This window comes from Rhinopithecus roxellana, chromosome 8 (assembly GCF_007565055.1).
Source record: "Rhinopithecus roxellana isolate Shanxi Qingling chromosome 8, ASM756505v1, whole genome shotgun sequence".
In the NCBI taxonomy this organism is placed as follows: Eukaryota; Metazoa; Chordata; class Mammalia; order Primates; family Cercopithecidae; genus Rhinopithecus; species Rhinopithecus roxellana.
Window position 1 is genome coordinate 110,973,942 of NC_044556.1, and position 24,843 is coordinate 110,998,784.

The 24,843-nt window shown below is 43.0% G+C and overlaps 1 protein-coding gene across 3 annotated transcripts in view; it reads right to left on the reverse strand.

Moving 5' to 3' along the window:
• Nucleotides 1–1,133: 1,133 nt before the first annotated feature.
• The window catches only part of TFB2M (transcription factor B2, mitochondrial), a 29,495-nt gene continuing 5,785 nt past the window's right edge, over nt 1,134–24,843 (reverse strand). The window contains exons 3-8 of one of the 3 annotated variants that reach the window (XM_010387314.2): nt 20,733–20,886; nt 19,935–20,083; nt 13,228–13,317; nt 10,231–10,293; nt 5,920–5,963; nt 1,134–2,607 (exon numbers count right to left, since the gene is read on the reverse strand). In XM_010387314.2, coding sequence (XP_010385616.1) covers nt 2,436–2,607; nt 5,920–5,963; nt 10,231–10,293; nt 13,228–13,317; nt 19,935–20,083; nt 20,733–20,886 — 672 coding nt within the window. In that variant the 3' untranslated portion in view covers nt 1,134–2,435. Of the gene's footprint in view, nt 2,608–5,919; nt 6,081–10,230; nt 10,294–13,227; nt 13,318–19,934; nt 20,084–20,732; nt 20,887–24,843 lie in introns of all 3 variants that reach the window. The other 2 variants (XM_010387313.2, XM_030935838.1) reach the window with 2 other exon arrangements.

The window sequence follows — 24,843 nt, forward strand, 5'->3', positions numbered from 1 at the left end:
AGGACAAATCTTCAGATTGATTGCAGATCTGACTAGGGAAGGAGAGAGGGAAGGAAGGAGGAGGATTGGGTAGGACGGGACTGTAGCAAAATTCAGCCAGGCCACAGAGAGTCTTTGAGCCAAAATTGCCTGTTGGAGGTCTGTATGTCAACACAATGGGCCTGTGTTAGTGCCTCCACCATGCTGAATGGCTGGCTCAGGGCACCACGCTTTGCGGAAGCGTGGTGGTGGATTCGGAGGGGCAGTAGCTGGGGACATCTGTCAACGATGCTCCTCAAAACTGGAGATCTGGCAACACCTCCACTGTTCTTAGGCTGTGTCTATCCCCTGTGAAAGACACCGAATGTCAGATTAACTTCTCACTCTACAATTAGTGGAGATCATTCAAATGCAGGCAAAGGCATCCCTTTAACACACTTATTAGTCTAATCATCAGTGGTCCCCATTGTTCTAGTCCTACTGTTGAAAATGACATGATAGTAGAGTAGAAGCCACTGTTAAAAGGCCCTCCATAGTATCCCTTCTTAATTCCCTGATTGCCCACAGCAGTTACTACAACTCTTTGTCCTTCTCAGCTTCTCTTCTGTTTGAAGTAACACTGCTTGCGTTTGCTCAGAGACTATGGCACCTGTAGGTCATTAATTTATCTAACAAGAACACTTGTAGTCAGTTTCTTTTATCTAAGCTAAGAGCAAAATGTGCTTTACTAGTCTTAGGGATCCCTTTTCCTAAAACCATGTTGATCCCTCTGAGCTTTATTTAAAATACTCCTCAGCTTACTTCATTCTTACGCTCTAGTTCCTTTTTTTTTTTTTTTTTTTTTTTTAGACAGTTTCACTCTGTTGCCCAGGGTGGAGTGTAGTGGCACGATCACTGCTCACTGCAACCTCCAGCTCCTGGCTTCAAGAGACCCTCCTGCCTCAACCTTCCAAGTAGCTGGGATTACAGGCATGCACCACTGTGCCTGGGTACTTTTTTGTATTTTTAGTAGAGATGGGGTTTAGCCATGTTGGCCAGGCTGGTCTCGAACTTCTGACCTCAGGTGATCTGCCCGTCTTGGCCTCCCAGAATGCCGGGGTTACGGGTGTGAGCCACCATGCCCGGCCCACCCTATTAACTGTTTTTTGTTTAAGTGATGAGTCTCGCTACGTTACCCAGGCTGCAATGCAGGGGTTCTTCACAGGTACAATAAATAGTAGCTCACTGCAGCCTCGAACTCTTGGGCTGAAGTGATCCTCTCACCTCAGCCTCCCAAGTTGCTGGGACTACAGGAACCTGCCACCATGCCCAGCTGTTTTATAAAGTATTTTTAGAAATGGCGGTTTCACCATGTTGCCCCCAGACTAGACTCATGGGCTCAGATGTCCTCCCTCCTCCACCTCCTGAGTAGCTGGGACTATTAGGTGCACACCACCACTCCTGGCAAGAAAACTTTTTTTTTTTTCCCCGAGAGTCTTGCTTTGTCACCCAGGCTGGAGTGCAGTGGTACAATCTTGGCTCACTGCAACCTCTGCCTCCCAAGTCCAAGTGATTCTCCTGCCTCAGCCTCCCGAGTAGCTGGGATTACAGGCGCCCGCCAACATGCCGGGCTAATTTTTGTACTTTTAGTAGAGACGGGGTTTCATCATGTTGGCCAGGCTGGTTTCAAACTCCTGACCTCGTGATCCTCCTGCCTTGGCCTCCCAGTGCTGGGATTACAGCGTGAGCCTCTGTGCCCGGCCAAGAAAACATTCTTAATTCCATTTAGGTTCACATAAATTCCATTTAGGTTCACATCTAACGTCAGATGAATTTTCTTGATAGAACAAATGTGCAGAAGACTTTTTTAAATACACACTGAATTATTCACCAAAACTATAGACTCTACATGACAGAACTAAAATGCAGTAAATTAGGGTCAGTTTAATGTTTCATTAAGTATTTAGAGACCAAAAGAAACCACAAAATCTTATTATTTAAAATATTTTAATTTCTAAAAAAGCTTACATCATATTACAACTTAAACAATTTCATTGTACAGTATTTGACAATACATTTCAACAAACTGAAAGGCAAATCAGTATATCAGTTTTGTTTACTTTCTAAGCTTGATAATGTACAGACTCTTGCTCTTCAAGATGTAAACATCAGCAACAGTAAAAGTGAAATATTTAAAGAGGAATCTGAAATAAAATTCAATCTGATCAAATCCACAATTAATTGAAGTTTTCATTTTATTCAATTGTGAAAAAAATAGCAGCCACTGTTTCATCCAATATGCCAATGATAACTTAGGAGAAATGATCTGCCTGGCTTGTGCAAAACAAGAACAGTTATCCTCTGCTGAAAGCATGGGAGTTTTCAAATTTGGTTTTCATGTCATAGTTTCCAAGTAAATAAACCGCTCCACCAAAAACGACAGTCCAAGTGCTCCACTAAAAACGACAGTCCAGGTGCTACATGTCTTCCAGGGTTTCGTCATACAGCCATTTATAAGCACAATCTTCGGAACACTCTATAGTTTCAAAAAGTCTTTTGAAGTCTTGAGGGTACATGTTAACTACTTTCTCATCTTCCTCTTTTCCTATTTGCATCAATACATCCCTCGCATCAAGTGGAGTCAATGAACTGCAAAAGACATACAAAGTAAATGTGCTTAATTCTTTTTCATGCACCTATCCATTAATGGCGACAGAAACGGCTTCTAAGTTGAATTTAAAATGTCAAACTTAGGCATACAGAGTGCCGTAATGGACACGGGAGAATCAGCAGGGAAGAGGAGGGGAGGAGGGTGAGGGATAAAGCACAACCTACTGCATACAATGCACACCATTTGGGTGACGGCTACACTAAAAGCCCAGACTTCAACAATCCAGCCATGAAACAAAAAAAATCACTTGTATTCCTAAGGCCACTGAAATAAGAAGAAAATGAAAGAAGCATAACTTATATATAAGCAATCTTACTTAGTTTAAGAACTTCCAATAACTTTGTTTATTTCTTTTTTTTTTTTTTTTTTTTTGAGACGGAGTCTCGCTCTGTCGCCCAGGCTGGAGTGCAGTGGCCGGATCTCAGCTCACTGCAAGCTCCGCCTCCCGGGTTTACGCCATTCTCCTGCCTCAGCCTCCCGAGTAGCTGGGACTACAGGCGCCCGCCACCACGCCCGGCTAGTTTTTTGTATTTTTTAGTAGAGACGGGGTTTCACCGTGTTAGCCAGGATGGTCTCGATCTCCTGACCTCGTGATCCGCCCGTCTCGGCCTCCCAAAGTGCTGGGATTACAGGCTTGAGCCACCGCGCCCGGCCAACTTTGTTTATTTCTAAAGTTTCATCGCTAACCTATAATGAAAATATTAATAGCAGGTTTAGGCTTTCACACACACTCATCAATTTTTACACAAAATTCTAGTTTAATCACTACCCTTTAAAAAATTATTATGCCTACCTCTTTCATCCTTTTTCTTTCTGCAAAAAATATTCTTAACTTCTTTTGGTTCATGTCAAAGCTCAGTAACTACAAACAGCAGAAGTTGCTGTTTAGCAGTTTACCAAGAGGGAGTCATTTTTCACATTTTGATGTAACCATCTCTGGTAAATAAATTATAAAGCAGCTGACTTCCTTATACAGTCATGCATTGCTCAATGATGGAGCAATGTCTGAGAAATGCCCTGTTAGGTGACTTCTTTGTTGCTTGAACATCTTACAGAGTACTTAACCCAAACCTATGTGATATAGCCCATTACATACTTAGGATATATGGCATAGCCTAGTTGCTCCAAGGTTACAAACCTGCACAGCATGTTACTGTACTGAACACTGTAGGGAACTGTAACACAATGATGAGTGATAGAAAAGAAACAGTAAAAGATACAGCATCATTATAACCTTATGGGACCACTATTGTACATTTGGTCTGCCACTGACTGAAACCAGGTGTGAGGAATCTACCTCATTACGAGGTATTATATATATCTGAGGCATATTATATAATATATATACAATATATAATCAATGAGGTATATCATATACCATAATATGAGGTATATAACTGTATATCAGCTTAGCAAGAAACCATTGATAAGCCTCTGACAACAACAACAACTGTAAACAAATATTTTGGGCTGGGTGTGGTGGCTCATACCTGTTATTCCAGCACTTTGGGAGGCTAGGTGGGAGGATCATTTGAGCCCAAGAGTTCAAGACTATCCTGAGCAACATAGTGAGACCCCATCTCTACAAAAAACGTAAAAAGTTAGCTGGGCATAGTGGTGGGCGTAACAGGCCCAGCTACTCAGGGAAGAAGCTGAGGCAGGATCACTTGAGCCCAGAGGTTTGTGGTTGCAGTGAGCTATGATCGTGCCATTGTACTCCAGACTGCGCAACAGAGTGAGACTCTCTGTCTGTTCAATTCCAATCCTTTTTGATATTGAATAGAATCTCGGTAACATGTTTCTAGTCCACTGAGATTACCAGGAGCATTTTTAATATTTTGCACCATGATTTATAACATTTATTCCTTATTTCCCTATTTTCTTGGTATTTTCATTGAAAATAGCCACCTTAATAAGAGATTGCCTTTTATTAGTCTATTGCCTTTTACTAGTCTATCACCACTTTTTTTTTTTTTTTTAAGAGATAGAGTCTTGTTCTGTCACCCAGGCTTGTCTCAAACTCTTGTTGGCACTCTCTGCCTCCAATTTTTTTTTTTTTAGAGACAAGGTCAACTTCCTCTGTGTCCCACACTGGAGTGCAGCAGTGAGTTTATGGCTCACTACAGCCTCCAACTATCAGCCTCCTCAAGTGATCCTTCCACCTTGGCCTCACAAAAAGTGCTTGGATTACAGGCATGAGCCACTGCACCCAGGCTATTGCCACTTTTGACATTTATTTTTAGATAAATACTGTCTGGTCAACAGCTCAGAGTTATATGTTAAATGATCAAATTAGTTAAAATAATTATTTTAACATTTTACCCATCCTCTGGCAAGACTCTGAATGACTATGGGCTGCTGATGACAAGGCATAATGCACAACTTACAGGGACATATGCATCAGCCCTACATACGAATTACACGGCTCTACATACAAATTACACAGATGGCTGGGCACGGTGGATCCCACCTGTAACCCCAGCACTACTGACAGAGGTGTGTGTGTCAGCCCTACATACAAATTACACGGATGGCCAGGCGCGGCAGCTCATGCCTGTGACCCCAGCACTTTGGGAGGCCAAGCCAGGTGGATTGCTTGAGGCCAGGATTTTGAGACCAGCCTGGGCAACATGGCAAAACCGCATCTCTACAAAAATTTGCATACAATTTATAAACACAAAATATAAATATAAAAATGTTATATTTTTACAAATATAAAAATTAGCCAGGCATGGTGGTGCATGCTTGTAGTCCCAGCTACTCAGGAGGCTGAGGTGGGAGGATCACTTGAGCCTGGGAAGACAAGGCCGCCGCAGTGAGCTGAGACTGTGCCACTGCACTTCAGCCTGGACAACACAGCGAGACCCTGTCTCTAACAACAACAACAAACATGTTTTTCACTTTTACACCACTGAAGACAGGCAATGAGAGGTGACCGTGGGCACGCCTCCAGCAACGCTGATTCTTCTCCACCCCACTAGTGGTAAGCTGCTAGTGCTTCCTGTAAGGTAAAGCGAGGCCTATACTCTCCAAAAGACAAAACAACCTGTAAGCATCCCTGGGCATTTTTTCAAAGAAGGAAAAATAAATGAAACTCACTGAGAGATTATGGGAAAAATACATTGTCCTCAAAATGTACACTAGGGAGAACAAATTACCTTGAAGAAATGTGAGGGAAAACATGGTGCCTCACTCTGTCAATCAAGGTATAAAAATAGACCTCTAAGATGAAAGAAGAATTCGTACATCAAATTGCTACTTTCATACTTGCTTTTATTCTTTTCACTTACCGTAAGTGGTCTATTACAGTGGCAGTGCGCCTCCCAAAACAGTGCTTTAACAAATGAAAAAATATATTATAGTTCATAGGTGTTAAGCTATTGGCAAATAAATTTTGCCGAGGAGTCATTTGAACAAGATACAGCTTTTGTTGTAATAGTTCTAATACTTCCTGGAGAGAAGAAAAAATGAATCGCGTTAGTCACAAAATATTGCCAGAGTAAGACACTGCTCACTTCTTCCTTCAAGCTACCTGCTGAAAGATACAATCACCACAGGCCCTGAGTGTCTTCACATTCTCTTTTTTTTTTTTTGAGACAGAGTCTCGCTCTGTGGCCCAGGCTGGAGTGCAGTGACCGGATCTCAGCTCACTGCAAGCTCTACCTCCCGGGTTCACGCCATCCTCCTGCCTCAGCCTCCCGAGGAGCTGGGACTACAAGCGCCCGCCACCGCGCCCAGCTAGATTTTTGTATTTTTTTTTAGTAGAGATGGGGTTTCACCGTGTTAGCCAGGATGGTCTCGATCTCCTGACCTCGTGATCCGCCCGTCTCCGCCTCCCAAAGTGCTGGGATGACAGGCTTGAGCCACCGCGCCCAGCCTTTTTTTTTTCTTTTTTTGAGACGGAGTCTTGCTCCGTCACCCAGGCTGGAGTGCAGTGGCACGATCTCAGCCCACTGAAAGCTTCGTGTCCCGGGTTCACTCCACTCTCCTGCCTCAACCTCCCGAGCAGCTGGGACTACAGGTGCCCGCCACCATGCCCGGCTAATTTTTTTTTTTTTTTGTATTTTTTAGTAGAGATGGGGTTTCACCGTGTTAGCCAGGATGGTCTTGATCTCCTAACCTCATGATCTGCCCGCCTCGGCCTCCCAAAGTGCTGGGATTACAGGCGTGAGCCACCACGCCTGGCCCACATTTTCTTACTGTGTACACCAAGAACACAAAGCCCTAATTGGTCTTTACCTGGGCCATTTCTCAGAGTTGTTTGCAATGAGTAACCTTGAGGGAGGAGATAATGTCTCTCTCCAGGACAAAAAGCAGGCTTGTGGCTGGGCGCAGGGCTCATGCCCGTAATGCCAGCACTTTGGGAGTCCAAGGCATGGATCACTTCAGGTCAGTTCAAGATCAGCCTGGGCAACATGGCAAAACCCCATCTCTATAAAAAATAAAAAATTAGCTGGGTGTGGCGGTGTGTGCCTGTAGTCCCAGCTACTCGGGAGGCTGAGGTGGGAGGATGGCTTGAACTCAGGAGATGGAGGCTGAGAGCATGCCACTGCACTCAAGGCTGGTCGACAGAGCCAGGCCCTATCTTAAAAAAACAAAAGGCCAGGTTTGCTTAATGTTTGCTATGAAAGATGGATTCATTGGGAGGCTGAGGTGGGCAGATAGCTTGAGCCCAGGAGTTCAAGACCAGCCTGGGCAACATGGTAAAACCCTGTCTCTACAAATAGTACAAAAATTGGCATGGCATGGTGGTGCATGCCTGTAGCCCCAGCTACTTAGGAGGCTCAGAGGGGAGGATGCTTGAGACCGCCGAGTGGAGTTTGCAGTGAGCCGAGATTACACCACTGCACTCCAGTCTAGGTGACAGAGCAAGACTCTAACTCAAAAAAAAAAAAAAAAAAAAAAAAGACCTGGATCCCCCAGCTCTGTACTTCTCAGCTATAAAGCAAATCCACTAAATGCAAGTCATCCAACTGAGCCTATCAAATCACTCCACAGGAAAAGAGGCACAGAACATCCTTTGTCTGATCCGGGAGTCTTAGGCCAACATCCGAGAAACAGTAACCTTTATTAACATCTGTGTAGGTTAAAATCAAATCCCAGACATGAGGCCGGGTTGCTCACGCCTGCAATCCAACATTTTGGCAGGCTGAGGCAGGAGGATTGCTGGAGCCCAAGAGTTCATGACCAGCCTGGGTAACATAGGGAGACACCTTCTTTACAAACAAACAAACAAACTAGCTGGGCGAGGTGGTGCACACCTGTGGTCCCAGCTGTTTGGGAGGTTGAAGTGGGAGGATCACTTGAGTGCTGGGAGTTCGAGGCTACAGTAAGCCATGATCGTGCCACTGCACTCCAGTCTGAGACACTGTCTTTAACAACAACAACAAAAGGCTAGGCGTGGTGGCTCACGCCTGTAATCCCAGCACTTTGGGAGGTTGAGGCAGGCGGATCACCTGAGGTCAGGAGTTTGAAACCATCCTGGCCAACATGGTTGAAACCCCATCTTTACTAAAAACACAAAAATTAGCCCCAAGTGGTGAAGCATGCCTGTAATCCCAGCATTCGGGAGGGTGAGGCAGGAGAAACTCTTGAACTCAGGAGGTGGAGGTGCAGTGAGCCAAGATTGTGCCACCACACTCCAACCTGGGCAACAGAATGAGATTTTGCCTCAAAAAAATAAAAAAATAAAATAAAAATAAAAATAAAAATTAATAGTAAAAAAAAAATCCCAAACATGGCATTAACATATATTGAGTCCTTGCTATATTCGAGATAAAACATCACCATCGGATGCAAAGGATAAAAAAAGTTATTGACTACAATTTTTAATTGGATATTTAAAAAGTAGAAGTCTCAAACAAAACTTGGATAGAAATGATAGGCTCTAAAAACCTGTTAAATATCTCAAACTGCTTTTACAACAATATGAGCACCATGACATCAAGATAGATGTGAAATATCTAATATCAATTCCATCATAAAATATGACATTTGCTTATTTCATCTTCAACCCTAAAAGTTTATATATGTATATATATATATATATATATATACAAACACTTTTTTTTTTTTTTTTTTTTGAGACAGAGTCTCACTCTGTCACGCAGGCTGGAGTGCGATGGCATGGTCTCACCTCACTGCAAACTCTGCCTCCCAGGTTCAAGTGATTCTCCCACCTCAGCCTCCTGAGTAGCTGGGACTACAGGTGCACACCACCACACCCAGCTAATTTTTGTATTTTCGGTAGAGACAGTGTTTCAGTATATTGGCCAGGCTGGTCTCAAACTCTTGACCCTGTGATCCACCCTCTTTGGCCTCCCAAAGTGCTGGGATTACAGGAGTGAGCCACCACGCCAGGCCAAGTTTATATTTTTAAGCTTGGCCAAAAAACTTAAGCTTTTCATCTTCTTGTTGAAAAACTGAGAAACTTTGTTATATACAGGATTGTTCATTTGTGGAATATTTGGATAAGTCTCCAATAGCATCCAAATGTACTGTATTAGACAAAAATGTATTATTCCTATTCTGTTTTTTGAGACCACATAAATATGCTGTATAAATAGTCAAACAGAACTAAAAGCACAATGATGACTGATCACTCAAAAATCACATCAATGAAAGAAAACTGATAACTTTCCTTTTCCTTTAGTGGCAAGTGTGAGAAAAAAACATAAGCAAGCAAGCAAACAGGATCTTCAGACTAAGCTGTTATGCTGAGATTAGGCCATTGTTAGCATTTAATTCTTTTTTTTTTTTAAGCTCTAAACCTTAAAGACAGGTATCTAATTCTAAAGTAAAACTTCTGAATTGAGTCAAAAAATTGTTTTGTGAAACTTTAGCTATTTTATTAGAATTTCAAAACTAGCCCTGAGATAAACTAAATGGAGAACTGTAACACTGTCCCTTCGGTTCTTCCACACGAAGATTAAAAAACAAACAAAAATAAAGGCCTAACTCCTGGGTAAAAATCAGGAAGTACCTATCAGTGAATTCAACCATGTAATAAAAGTAGTAATATCACAATTTTTTTTTTTTGAGAGGGAGTCTCACTCTGTCGTCAGGCTAGAGTGCAGTGGCACGATCTTGGCTCACTGCAACCTGTCTGCCAGGTTCAAGTGATTCTCCTGCTTCAGCTGCCTGAGAAGCTGGGACTACAGGCGTGTGCCACCACACCAGGCTAATTTTTGTATTTTTAATAGAGGTGGGGTTTCACTATGTTGGCGAGGATGGTCTCGATCTCTTGACCTTGATTATCACAAATTTCTAATCGATTAATAAGTCATAAAATTTTGATTCTAATTAATCAAATTAGATGAATATTAAAATGATTTTATTTTCCAAATTTGAGATGTACCTTCATTTCAAAAGAGATAAGAAGAGAACTTAGATTCTGTTTTTAAGCCTACTACTATGCTAGCATCCATAAAACTCCTCTAAAATACTTTCGATTCATTAAAAGTAGTAAGATATGTTTAAAGAACGTTTCTAGGTATTTCAAAATTAGAAAGTTAAATACAGACTACCAAATAGTCCTAAAAAATAAAATAAAAAATTGTCACATAGCTGAGAAAAAGGAAAAGGTCTTATTTTCTTCTTACCTTACGCTTTGTGTTTTCCAGCCGCCCACTTCGGGTGTATACATCAAATGATGACCAAGGCTCCTAGGGGAGAAAACCAAAGCAAAACAACATCTTTTATTTCTCCTTGGTCAAAGTGCCCCAAATTATCACTTCCTTAAAAAACACCTTGCCTAAATAAGAGAATGGTCAGTCTAATTGGATTTAAGAAAAACATGTTATAGTTTAATAATATACATATCTCTCCTTAATTTTTTAAAGAGGAGGAGGATCAAAAGTCTACCCAAATACTAGTACTTCTTTTCCTTATTAAATATGACTTGCCCTTTATGCAATTATGCAAATAAGTGTTTGTTACAATTTTTACCACTGAATATTTCCATATCATAGTCAGAATCAGCAGTTTAAGGCATATTAGATTAATGCTGAGGATTTCTTTTTGCCCTACTTTAGTGGAAAAGCCTATTAATCAAACTATCTGAATATGTTAGGACATATATGGAAATACACAAATAAAGATACTAGTGTCGACCGGGTGCTATGGTTCATGCCTATAATCCCAGCACTTTGGGAGGCCAAAGTGCTTGAGCCTGGGAGCTTGACTTTGCAGTAAGTCAAGACTGTGCCACTGTACTCCAGCCTGGCAACAGAGTGAGACCCTATCGAAAAACAACAGCAAACACCTAGTGTCAATTTTAAAATGGATCACTATTTGTTGGTATCTATCTGTTGTAATAGAATGTTGTGCATAAGGCAATTAATTTTAAAAGATGATCTGGTTAGGCACAGTGACTCATGCCTATAATCCCAGCACTTTAGGAGGCTGAGGCAGGAGAACTGCTTGAGCTTGGGAGTTTGAGACCAGCCTGGGCAACAAGGTGAAACCTCGTCTCTTCAAAAAATACAAAAATTAGCCACGTGTGGTGGCGCATGCCTGTAGTTCCAGCCATTTGGGAGGCTGAGGCGGGAGGACTGCTTAAGCCTGGGAGGCGGAGGTTGCCGTGAGCTGGGATTGTGCCGGTGCACTCCAGCCTGGGTTGACAGAATGAGATCGCGTCTCAAAATAAAAAACCAATCCACCCAAAAAAGTATTCTCTGTTAAAAAAACTATACATACCCATACCCATATTAAATTCCAAATAAGAGTGGGTTAAAATAGATCTGACATAGGCTTAAAAAACTAAACAATATTGAACACAAGGTCTGAAAGGCTACTGTCGAAATAGCAATTTATTATTAACTACAGGGGCAAAGAGAGTGGAAGAAAACATATAATTGGGGCCAAACTGTGAAATTCCTAGCAGTCCCCGGAATGTCACTTTAAGTGGGGGAAGAAAAGCACCATCAGGAGTACACAATGGGTACGGCCACTTCCCACACGCCGGGTCGAGCCTCAGCAGCTTTCCCCTCATCCAGGACAGTGGAGGAAAACCTGCAGGACACTGGGAATTGACTTCAACGACTTCCTCTACAGCTGCAGATACACAGTGGAGCAAGCGCTGGGAAATGTTAGGGCCAGAAAGACCTTTCCTTGCTGGAGTTTAGCAAATGGCGAAACCTAACACAGGACCTTTCAAAACAAATATTAAGGGAACAGGAAGACAAAAATATTATTCTGCAAGCTAAAGTCCTCAGAGGGCCTCTCTGAAGAAACTAGCTGAAAGCTACCAGGACAGAAGGCTTGAGATGAAAGTCAACAGAATGAGACAAGATCAGTGGGTAAGGAAGAATTTTAGAGAAACCAAGAACTACAGTACTGACAGCACAATACACAATGCAGGCAGAAAGCAGAATCAGGGACGTGAAGACTAAGTGTGAAGAGATTCTGGGAATGGAGAAAAATGAGAGCGTGACAGACACTAAAGACAAGGATCAGAGATCCAACCCAAGAACCTCAAATGTTTTTGAGGGGAAAAAAAAAAGAATTGGAACAAAAGCTAAAATCAAATGAGTTAACATTCCTGAGCTTTAAAAAAAACAGCAAGGAAGGCCGGGCGCGGTGGCTCAAGCCTGTAATCCCAGCACTTTGGGAGGCCGAGACGGGCGGATCACGAGGTCAGGAGATCGAGACCATCCTGGCTAACACGGTGAAACCCCGTCTCTACTAAAAAATACAAAAAACTAGCCGGGCGTGGTGGCGGGCGCCTGTAGTCCCAGCTACTCGGGAGGCTGAGGCAGGAGAATGGCGTAAACCCGGGAGGCGGAGCTTGCAGTGAGCTGAGATCCGGCCACTGCACTCCAGCCTGGGCGACAGAGCGAGACTCCGTCTCAAAAAAAAAAAAAAAAAAAAAAAAAAAGCAAGGAGCAAGGACTGAAGACCTCAGAATATTCTCAGGCAAAAGCAGTGAAGAGAATACGCTAAGATCCACATTGCAACAATTTAAAAATTAGAGCCAGGGCCAGACGCGGTGGCTCACGCCTGTAATCCCAGCACTTTAGGAGGTCGAGGTGGGTAGGTCAGGAGTTCAAGGCCAGCCTGGCCAATGTGGTGAAACCCGTCTCTACTAAAAATACAAAATCAGGCAGGTGTGGTGGCGCACACCTGTAGTCCCAGCTACTCGGGGGGCGGAGGCAGGGGAATCACTTAACACAGGATGTAGAGGTTACAGTGAGCTAAGATCGAACAACTGCACCCCAGCCTGGGTGACTGAGTGAGACTCCATCTCAAAACAATAAAAAATTATAAAAAAATAAAAATTAGAGCCAGGTGCAGTGGGTCATGCTATAATCCCAGTGATCTGGGAGGCTAAGGCAGAAGGATCACTTCTTCTGGGAGGCTAAGGCCAGGAGTTCAAGACCAGGCTAGGCAATATTTAAAAAATTTTAAAACTTAGCCAGGCATGGTGGCGCATGGCTGTAGTCCCAGCTACTCCAGAGGCCAAGGTGAGAGGATCACCTGAGGCCAGTAGTTCAAGGCTGCAGCAAGCTATGACTGCACCACTGCACTCCAATCTGAGCAATAGAATGAGACCCTGTCTCTAAAAAAAAAATGTTTTTAAATAGAAAGATTTTACTCACCATGTGCAGAACCTTAATCTCACAAGCTATCTGCCAGATAACACTTAATACATGATACAACTTTGGATTTCGGGGATCTGCCATTAGTTTCTAGTAAAAGGAAAATAAAAATTACATGTTATACACATCTTTAATCAATCAAAAACAAACGTTTAATCTTAATAGGACTATCTTGGCCGGGTGTGGTGGCTCACGCCTGTTATCCCAGCACTTTGGGAGGCCGAGGTGGGCGGATCATGAGGTCAAGAGATCGAGACCATCCTGGCTAATAAGGTGAAACCCCATCCCTACTAAAAATGCAAAAAAAAAAAAAAAAAAAAAAACTAGCCGGGCGAGGTGGCGGGTGCCTGTCGTCCCAGCTACTTGGGAGGCGGAGGCAGGAGAATGGCGTGAACCCGGGAGGAGGAGTTTGCAGTGAGCCCAGATCGCGTCACTGCACTCCAGCCTGGGTGACAGAGCAAGACTCTGTTTCACAAAAAAAAAAAAAAAAAAAAAAGGGAATATCTTTTTTTTTTTTTTTTTTGAGACGGAGTCTTGCTCTGTCGCCCAGGCTGGAGTGCGGTGGCCGGATCTCAGCTCACTGCAAGCTCCGCCTCCCAGGTTCACGCCATTCTCCTGCCTCAGCCTTCTGAGTAGCTGGGACTACAGGCGCCCGCCACCTCGCCCGGCTAGTTTTTTGTATTTTTTAGTAGAGACGGGGTTTCACCTTGTTAGCCAGGATGGTCTCGATCTCCTGACCTCGTGATCCGCCCGTCTCGGCCTCCCAAAGTGCTGGGATTACAGGCTTGAGCCACCGCGCCCGGCCAAAAGGGACTATCTTAATGGTATCTAGACATTTAAAAAAATAAAACGAGAATTAGATGCAAAAAACCAGGTACAGCTACTGGAAAGGCTGAGGCAAGGGGACTGCTTGAACCCAGGAGTTTGGGCGTTCGGTGTGCGGTGACTGTGCCTGTGAGAGCCACAGCACTCCAGCAGGGCCAACAGCAGGGCACGCGGGGTCTCGCTCGCAATTCCAGCACTTCGCGAGGCCGAGGCGGGAGGCCTGCTTGAGCCTAGAAGTTCAAGACCAGCCTGGGAAACACAGTGAGATCCCATCTCTTAAAATACAACAACACACGAGTGTTAAGGCTGACCGGAAAGGACGAGGTTACCTCAGTGACTGGGAAGGCACTCCAGAGAGAAGAAACCACGTATGAAAAGATCCAGGGCAGAAGACGCATGGGCCACTGGAATATAATCCTAGCAGCAGGAATCTAACAAAGTAGTTCCTATTTTTCTCCTTGCCATTCCTTTGTTTAGTATTGTATGCTATGCACAGCCTCAAGGTCGTGAGGCCCCCGCTGTCTTTCCATGGCTAGCAAATATGTATTTACCAAATGGGTCTGGGGGAGCAAATCGTCCCTTCATTTTTTGCCCCACTATCTTAATCCATAGCAACACAGATATGCATTATACAAATCTTAATCTTATCAGTCTTAATAATACTATCTTAATAGCATCTAGAAATTTAAGAAATTAAGCATTATACAAATCTTAATCTTATCAGAGTCTTAATAGTACTATCTTAATAGCATCCAGAAATTTAAGCAGAGAAAACTACAATTAGATACAAAAAGCTGGCTGCAGTGGTGTGCACCTGTAGTCCCAGCGACTCAAAAGGCTGAGGCAAGGGGACTGGCTTGAGTCTAGGAGTCTGGGGGTTCGGTGTGAGATGACTGTGCCTGTATAGCCATAGATAGCACTCCAGCATGGGCAACACAGAGAGACAAATAAACATTTCCGTTAAACTGGATTCACAGATTAATAACATGAAACATTCTGGGGAGAAAAGAAAGATGACACTCAGCAATATCAACGTCGTCAGGAAGACCTTCCCTTACAGAGAATTAAACCTGGAGTCTCAAACCTGAGGCTTGGTGTGATGATTCCCTACTGGAATCCTAGCACCTGCCTCTCCTAGGCAGGAGAGTCACTGGAAGACAGGAGTTCAAAACCGCCCTGAACAACACAGCATGACCCTATCACTACAAGGATCAACAACTACCTGGGTGTGGTGGTGCACACAGGTGGTCCCAGCTACAGGGGAGGCTGAGGCAGGAGGATCACTTGAGCCCAGAAGTTTGAGGCTGCAGTGAGCTATGAACATACTGCGCTACATTCAAGCCTAGGCAACAGAGCAAGACCCTGTCTCTAAAAAAAATTTTTTAATGTTTTAAAGTTAAAAAAATTAATTTAAAAAATCCTGTTAAAACTAATAAATTCAGCTGAGTGTGATAGCTCACACCTGCAATCCCAGCATTTTGGGAAGCCGAGGCAGGAGGATCACTTGAGCCCAGGAGTTCGAGACCAGCCTGGGCAAGAAAGTGAGACACTGTCTCTTTAAAAACAAAGGAAAGGCCGGGCGCGGTGGCTCAAGCCTGTAATCCCAGCACTTTGGGAGGCCGAGACGGGCGGATCATGAGGTCAGGAGATCGAGACCATCTTGGTTAACACGGTGAAACCCCGTCTCTACTAAAAAATACAAAAAACTAGCCGGGCGAGGTGGCGGGCACCTGTAGTCCCAGCTACTTGGGAGGCTGAGGCAGGAGAATGGCGTGAACCCGGGAGGCGGAGCTTGCAGTGAGCTGAGATCCGGCCACTGCACTCCAGCCCCGGTGACAGAGTGAGACTCCGTCTCAAAAAAACAAAAGAAAAACAAAAACAAAAACAAAAACAAACAAACAAAAAAAAACCACAAAGGAAAAAAAAAAAACCTGGCCGGGCGCTGTGGCTCACACCTGTAATCCCAGCACTTTGGGAGGCCACAGCAGGCGGATCAAGAGGTCAGGAGTTCGAGACTAGCCTGACCAACATGGTGAAACCCCATCTCTACTAAAAATACAAAAAAAGTAGCTGGGCGTGGTGGTGCGTGCCTATAATCCCAGCTACTCAGGAGGCTGAGGCAGGAGAATCACTTAAACTGGGAGGCAGAGGTTGCAGTGAGCCGGGATTGTGCCACTGCACTCCAGCCGGGGACACACAGCGAGACTCAGTCTAAAACAAACAAACAAAAAAACCTAACAGATTCAGCAAAGCTGCAAGATACAAAAACAAACAAAAGTCAGTTGTATTTTTATGCACTAGCAACGAACAACTAGAAAAACACTTCCATTTACAATAGCACCAAAAGTAACTTAAAAGTTAGCAATTAAAAACACAAATAAATGGAAGCCAGGCACAGTGGCTCATACCTGCAATCCCAGCACCTCGGGAGACCGAAGCTGAAGGACCACTTGAACCCATAAGTTCAAGACCAGCCTGAGCAATGTGGTAAAACCATCTCTACAAAAACCACAATAATCAGGCAGGCACGGGGGTCCATGCCTGCAGTCCCACCTACTGGGGAGGTTGAGGTGGGAGCATCACCTGAGCCTGGGAGGTCAAAGCTTCAGTGAACTGTGATCCTACCACTGCACTCCAGCCCAGGCGACAGAGTGAGACCCTGTGTCAAACAAAAACGAAAACAACAACAAAAGCCACAAATAAATGGAAAGACATTTCACGTTTGCGGATTGGAAGATTTAATATTGAATACTGTGAAGATGCCATTACCACCCAAAGCAATCTTAAGATTCAATGCAATCCCTATGAAAATCCTAACATGTTCTGGAGAAACAGAAAAATCCATCCTAAAATCCATATAGAATCTCAAGGAAACTCAAAAAGCCTAAACAATCATTAAAAATAATAAATTTGGATGAACCACCCTCTGACTTCAAAACTTACCAAGGCAACAGTAGTAAGACAGTGTTGTATTGGCCTAAGGACAAATATTGAGATCAATGGAATACAATAAGCCCAGAAATAAACTCTTACACATATGGTCAAATCATTTCTGACACCAACGCCAAAGCCATTTGATGGGGGTAAGGAACAGTCTTTTCAACAAATGGCGCTGGGAAAACTAGATTAAAGAATGAAGCTGGACGCTGAAACCATAAACAAAATTAACTCAAAATGGATCAAAGACCTAAACAAGAGCCAAAACTATAAAACTCTTAGAAGGAAACGCAAGGAAACCTTCACAACACAGGATTTGGCAATGATCTATTAGCTATGACACAGGTCCCCAGTCCCCGGGCCACAAACTGATACCAGTCCATGTCCTGTTAGAAACTGGGCCACACAGCAGGAATTGAGTGGCAGGTGACCAGGCGAGGCGTCATCCGTATTTACAGCCGCTCCCCACTGTTCACATCACTGCCTGAGCTCCACCTCCTGTCAGATTAGCAGCCACCTTAGATTCTCATAGGAACGCAATCCCTATTGCGCGTGAGGGATCTGGGTTGCGAAGGCCTTCTGAAAATCTAATGCCTGATGATCTGTCACTATCTCCTATCAGCCCCAAGAAGCACCATCTAGTTTCAGGAAAACTAGCCCAGTGTTCCCACTGATTCTACATTATGGTGAGTTGTATAATTATTTCATTACATATTAGAATGTAATAATAATAGAAATAAAGTGCACAATAAATGTGATGCACTTGAATCATCCCGAAACCATCCCCACCACCGTCCATGCAAAAACCGTCTTCCACAAAACCGGTTCCTGGTGCCAAAGATGTTGGGGACCGCTGAGCTACGTATGACACCAAAGGCACAGGCAACAAAAGAAGAAAGAGACAAAGTTGACTTCATCAAAATTAAAAACTTTCGGCATCAAAGGACACAATTAACAGGGTTAAAAGGCAACCCACAGAACAGGAGGAAATATTTGCAAATCAGGTATGATAAGAGATTAACATCCAGAATATATAAAGGACTCTTAAAACTCAGCAACAAACAAAATAACCCATTAAAAATGGGCAAACGTCTTGAACAGACATTTCTTTTTTTTTTTTTTTTTTTTTTTTGTTGAGACAGAGTCTCGCTCTGTCGCCCAGGCTGGAGTGCAGTGGCCAGATCTCAGCTCATTGCAAGCTCCGTCTCCCGGGTTTACACCATTCTCCTGCCTCAGCCTCCCGAGTAGCTGGGACTACAGGCGCCCGCCACCTCGCCCGGCTAGTTTTTTGTATTTTTTAGTAGAGACGGGGTTTCACCATGTTAGCCAGGAGGGTCTCGATCTCCTGACCTCGTGATCTGCCCGTCTCGGCCTCCCAAAGTGCTGGGATTACAGGCTTGAGCCACCGCGCCCGGCCAGACATTTCTTAAAAGATATACAAACAGTCAGTAAGTACATAAAAATATATTCAACATGACTAATCATTAGGAAAATGCAAATCAAAAGCACAATGAAATACTACTTCACACCATTAGGAGAGGTACTACCAAGGTCCCAGAAAACGACTCTCAGTAATGCTGTGGAGAAATCGGAACTCTTGCACACTACTGGTAGCAATGTCAAATGGTGCATCCACGATGGATAACAAACAGTACGGTGGTTCCTCAGAAAACTAAAAACAGACTGGGCACAGTAGCTCATACCTGTAGTCCCAACACTTTGGAAGGCTGAGGCAGGAGGACTGCTTGAGTCCCAGAGTTGGAGGCCAGCCTGAGCAACATGGCAAGACCCTATTGCTACAAAAAGCCAGGCCTGGTGGTGTGTGGCTACAGTCACAGCTCAGGGGCTGAGGTGGGAAGATCGCTTGAACCCAGAAGATCCAGGCTGCAGAGAGCTGTGATCATGTCACTGCACTCCAGCCTGGGCAACAGGGCAAGACCCCATCTCAAAAAAAAAAAAAAAAAAAAAAAAAAACCCACAAAAAACTAAAAATAGAATTACTATAAGATCCAGCAATTCTATTTCTAGCTATACACTCAAAGGACTTGAAGAGATATTTGTAAACTCGTGTTCACTGCAGCATTATTCCCAACAGCCAAAAGGTAAAAGCAACTAAATGTCATTGATACACGAACACACAAACTGTGGTATACACATACAATGGATTTTTTTTTTTTTTGAGACAAAGTCTTGCTCTGTTGCCCAGGCTGGAGTGCAGCGGCATGATCTCGCCTTATTGCAACCTCGTCCTCCCAGGTTCAAGCAATTCTCTTGCTTTAGCCTCCCAAGTAGCTGGGATTACAAGCAGGCACCACCACGCCTGGCTAATTTTTGTATTTTTAGTAGAGACGGGGTTTTGCCATGTTGGCCAACCTGGTCTCGAACTCCTGACCTCAAGTGATCAACATGCCTCGGCCTCCAAAGTGCTGGGATTACAGGAGTGAGACACCGTGCCAGGCCAGAATGGAATATTATTCAGCCTTAAAGAGGAATGAAATTCTGACACATGCTATAACATGGATGAACCTTGAGAACATTATGCTAAGTGAAATATGCCAGACACGAAGAAATATTGTAAACTTACATGAGATAAAGAGAATAGTCAAATTCATAGAGACAGAAAGTAGAATAATGATAACTAGTGGATACAGGAAGAGGGAAGCAGACAGTTTGTGTTTCATGAGTACAGAGTTTTGGTATGGGATGATGAGAAGTTTTGGAGATGGATGATGGTAATGGTTGTACAATGGGAATGCACTTAAAACCACTCAACTGGACGCTGAAAACGCAACCTAAGTTTAAAGACTACTCTGCAGAATTCGGAAACAATCTTAAGACCCTCAAATGTCATGATCCCTCCATTAAAATTGCACAGATTAAGAGTACTCAGAGAAAAATCACAGAACTCTTTCAAAAGAAAAAATAGGTGTTTGTTAATAACATACCTGGAATTCTTTTTCACCAATAAACATATTTATTTCTATTCGTCCAAATTTATAGATAGAAGTACAGGAATACAAGTCATATGCGAGTTTCCAAAGTGCCCTTTTTTCACCTCTACTTGGAAACATTCCAAATACTTTTAAAGGGATGCCTGTTAGGAATATAAGCAAAAAGATCTGAATAAAGTTCTCAGCATTTTGTCCTATGCCCATATTTTATTGAGACAAACTAAGTTAACAAACTATATCAATTTCAAGTTTATTTCAATTAAAACTAAGCCTCAATATCTTTCCTTGGCATGGAACTTGACTTTTGGGGAAATAAACTGGTTGTCTGTGTCCAGGTGAGGTAAATGTCATATTCAGAGTTAGAGCATCTGCTCATAAATTGTATTAATACAATATAAATTATACACACATTTGGCCAGGCACAGTGGCTCACACCTGTAATCCCAGCACTTCGGGAGGTCAAGGCGGGGAGATCACTTGAGGGCAGGAGTGACCAGCCTGGCCAACATGGTGAAACCCCATCTCTACCAAAAATACAAAAGGTAACAAGGTGTAGTGACACACACTTGTAATCCCAGCTACTCGGGAGGCTGAGGCAGGAGAATCGCATGAACCTGGAGGCAGAGGGTCAGTGAACCAGGATCGCACCAATGCACTCCAGCCTGGGTGACAGAGCGAGACTCCATCTCAGAAAATAAATAAATAAAACACAAATTTCATCAACAAATCAGCTATACTGCTACAGAAACATGGCAAATTCCAGGTATTGCTTTAGTAAATTCCAAAAATGACCTGCTGTCCAAGGAACCTCTTCTATTCCCAAATTCTTGAAGAGCTCTTCAGAAGACATAGCGGGTGGCTTTATTGCTCCACCACTTCTAGGATCTATTCTAAAGAAGTCACAGTGAATCACTCGTAGTTTTCCATCCAGTTTTTTCCCTAAGGACTAAAGAGAGACAAAGATAACATGTTAAAAAATTTGAGCATTAAGTATACTTTGCAACAACTCAAAAAACTCTACTTCAAAAAACCAACAATAAAATGTAAAGATAAAAATAATTCAATTACCTTTTTCTTTTTTTTTTTTTTTTGAGAGACAGAGTCTCGCTCTGTTGCCAGGTTGGAGTGCTGTGGCACCATCTTGGCTCTCTGCAACCTCTGCCTCCCGGGTTCAAGTGATCCTGCGCCAGCCTCCTGAGTAGCTGGGACTACAGGTGCACACCACCACACCCAGCCAATTTTTTGTATTTTTAGTAGAGACAGGTTTCACCATGTTGGCCAGGATGGTCTCAATCTCTTGACCTCATGACATGCCTGCCTTGGCCCCCCAAAGTGCTGGGATTACAGCCACCACATCCAGCTGAATTACCTTTTTACAAAAAATATTTCTACCTCCATGAAGATGTAAAGAAAATATTACTAACACACCCAAAATTTAACAGAGGAAGTAAAAATCAATTAATACCTGAAAAGTGGCAAAAGTACAATAATATTTACCAAGAAAAAGCCCCCCAAACAGAAATAACCTATCATAAATTTTTATTTATCCATCACTTTTTTTTTTTTTGAGACAAGCTGTCAACCAGGCAGGAGTGCAGTGGCACAATCTCAGCTGACTGCAGCCTTGATCTCCTGGGCTTAAGTGATCCTTCCACCTCAGTCCCACAGGTAGCTAGGACTACAGGTGTATACCATCACGCCCCACCAATTTTTGGATTTTTTGTAGCAACAGGGTTTCGCCATGTTGCCCAGGTTGGTCTCAAACTCCTGAGCTCAAGAGATCTGCCCAGCTTGACCTCCCAAAGTGCTGGGATTACAGGTGTGAGCCACTACACCTGGCCCCACTTACTTTCTTTATCATAATGGCTTCAGCTATTCAAAAGCTTTTCATGCCACTCTCTGACTGCTTAGTAGTGGCTACCTGAAGCACTGGGCAAAGATTCTGACAGCATGGTTGGCCTCATATAGAGAACTGTGAGCCATCTGCTTTGGTCATGGGAAGAAAAAATGAAAGATGTCTCACAGTAAAGAAAAACAATCAAAATATGAGTGAAAGGCAGATGGATTCAAGAGAATATCTTTCTTCTAAGGGAATCTAGTCAGCTATCCACCAAACAAATGAACTTAGCTCATCTCCATAACATTCATTTACTTTTTCTAAAGAGAGAAGCAACTACACACCTTGTTTGCTAGAAAAGGTCTAATATACTTCAGTCTTCTCACTGTTCTGATTTGCTCACCTTGCAGTAGTACTAGGGACCTTTGTAGTTAGGGCAAGAATCGGTTATAGACTCCATAAACTTAAATTGAAGTTACAAAAAAAACAAAAGGCATTATGTTTTTAATGCATACATTGATGCCTCTGTGCACAGAAAATTCTATTAATATTAAGGTTGAAAATGATGTAACTTAAAGTTATTAATTCAAACACCTAGTTTTTCTTAAGCATTTGCATTCAACCTATGAATATTATTCTATTTCTAAATCTAGTGAAATATTTTTTCTTCTTATTTTTTATTGAGATGAGACTCACTATGTCCCCAGGCTGGTCTCAAACTCCTGGCCTTAAGTGATTCTCCTGTCTCAGCCTCCTAAGTGTCTGGGATTACAGGCGTGTGATACCATGTCCAGCTCAAAATCTGGTAAATTTTGGCCAGGTGCGGTGGCTCACACCTGTAATCCCAGCACTTCGGGAGGCCAAAGAGGGCGGATCACCCAAGGTCAGGAGTTTGAGATGAGCATGACCAACATGGTGAAACCCTGTCTCTACTAAAAATACAAAAGTAAGCTGGGGTGGTGGCACGCTCCTGTAATTCCAGCTATTGGGGAGGCTGAAGTGGGAGAAATCGCTTGAACCCAGGAGGCAGAGGTTGCAGTGAGCTGAGATTGTGCCACTGCACTCTAGCCAGGGTTACAGAGTGAGACTCCATCTCCAAAGTAAATAAACAAATAAAATAAAAAAATTTTAAAAAATCTAGTAAATTTTAACAATCCCTTTCAAGGGGAAGTTTTAAAAAGACTAGAGGAAAGGAAAGACTAGGGGTGGAAATCATATATATTTGGTCCCAATAATTTCAAGATGCCTACTATGTGATCCAGGTAGTGGTGTCAGGTAGGAAGCTGCAGACCTGAATAAGGTGTCAGTGGAGTGGTCCAGGCTGACGATATAAATGTGTGGGAATTTGGCTTGTTGAAGGTAATTTAAGTCAGGGGTCTACACTAGGGAGAAACAGAGGACCAGCCCTGAAGGTAGACTATGTCCAAAGTCTAATGACAAGACACTGAGAATACGAGTAAGGAGGAAACCCAGAAGAGGGTGGTGTCAGGGAAGCTAAAAGAAGGAGTACCCATCCAATGCATACGATTATCAGTCGACACGCACAGCAAGGCTGTCCAACCTGCAGCCTGCGGGCCGCGTACAGCCCATGATGGCTTTGAATGCGCCCAACACAAATTCGTCATCTTTCTTAAAACATTATGAGATGAATGCATGGACCTTTTTTTTTTAAAAAAGCTCATCAGCTATCGTTCTTATTACTGTATTTTATGTATGGCCCGGACAGTCGATGTTCTAATGTGGCCGAGGGAAACCAAAAGCTTGGACACCCCTGATACAGTATTAACATAGCCTTACAAGTTATCAAAAAGGCAGTTTAATCTTTGTAATTAAGGAAAGCTAAACAGCACAGGTGTGGTGGCTCATGCTTGTAGTCCCGAGAGTTTGAGACCAGCCTGGGCAACATGTCGAAACCCTGTCTCTACTAAAAATACAAAAATTAGCCAGTTGTTGGGGTGTGTGCCTGTAATCCCAGTTGCTTGGAGGCTGAGGTGGGAGAATCACCTGAGCCAGGGAAGTTGAGACTGTAGTGAGCCGTGATTGCAGCACTGCACTCCAGTCTGGGCGATGGGAGTGAGACCCTGTCTCAAAAAAGAGAAAGAAAATGTATAAACGATGAACACTTTATGGCTTCAACACACTTGTATGTTCTGAGAGGGCACCATACATTCTTGCTTTAGCACCTGTCAGCTAACACTCAACAATTCAAACATGATAACAATCAAAGCTGCAGGATAAATAATTCGATTCATACAACAGAGAGATCACATTTGAAAATTCAACTGGATTGCACTAGGTTTCAAAAACAGGACGGGAAAATAACAGAAAAAGCAAGGAACCCTTGAGTTTCTACTAGTTATTAAGTTAGGTACGTCCCATTAAGTTTGTCTCATTTAGCAGGCACAATGTGTCAAGCCTGTAATCCCAGCACTTTGGAGGCTGAGGCGGGCGATCACCTGAGGTCAGGAGTTGCAGACCAGTCTGGCCAACATGGTGAAACCGCGTCTCTACTAAAAATACAAAAAATTAGTCGGTCGTGGCGGCGGGTGCCTGTAATCCCAGCTATCACCACTGAAACTCCTTTCAGTTTTCAGGAACAAACTTTAGGTGGCCAGAAGCATTATTCTACCCGCTAAGAGCACGACTTTAAGCCCGACTTAGAGCCACAAGAGTTCTGTTTACCTATTGTTACTGCTCTCTTCATTCTGGCAAACAGATTCCTTCCACAAAATTTTATTTGAATGGCTTTTCAATTTACCATAACAATGGTTACTAAAAAGCGAGAGAATATGTACTAAGGTTGAGTACAAGTTAGTGCTAGTAGAAAATAAGCGCCTTAAAAGAGAAAAAACTAGTTCTAATCAAAGACTGGATTTAGTCAATGATGTTTGTATTCTGAGCCTACATTTATAGCTTCAGAAACATTTTGTTATTGATATTCCTACCACGATCATTGTTTCAAAAATTCTCTAGTCCCAAACCTTCCTTTTTTCAGTAAAACAATTGTTTTAAAATTAAACTCTTGTCTTGAAGGTGTTTTTTTCTTTGGAGACTGAGTTTTGTTCT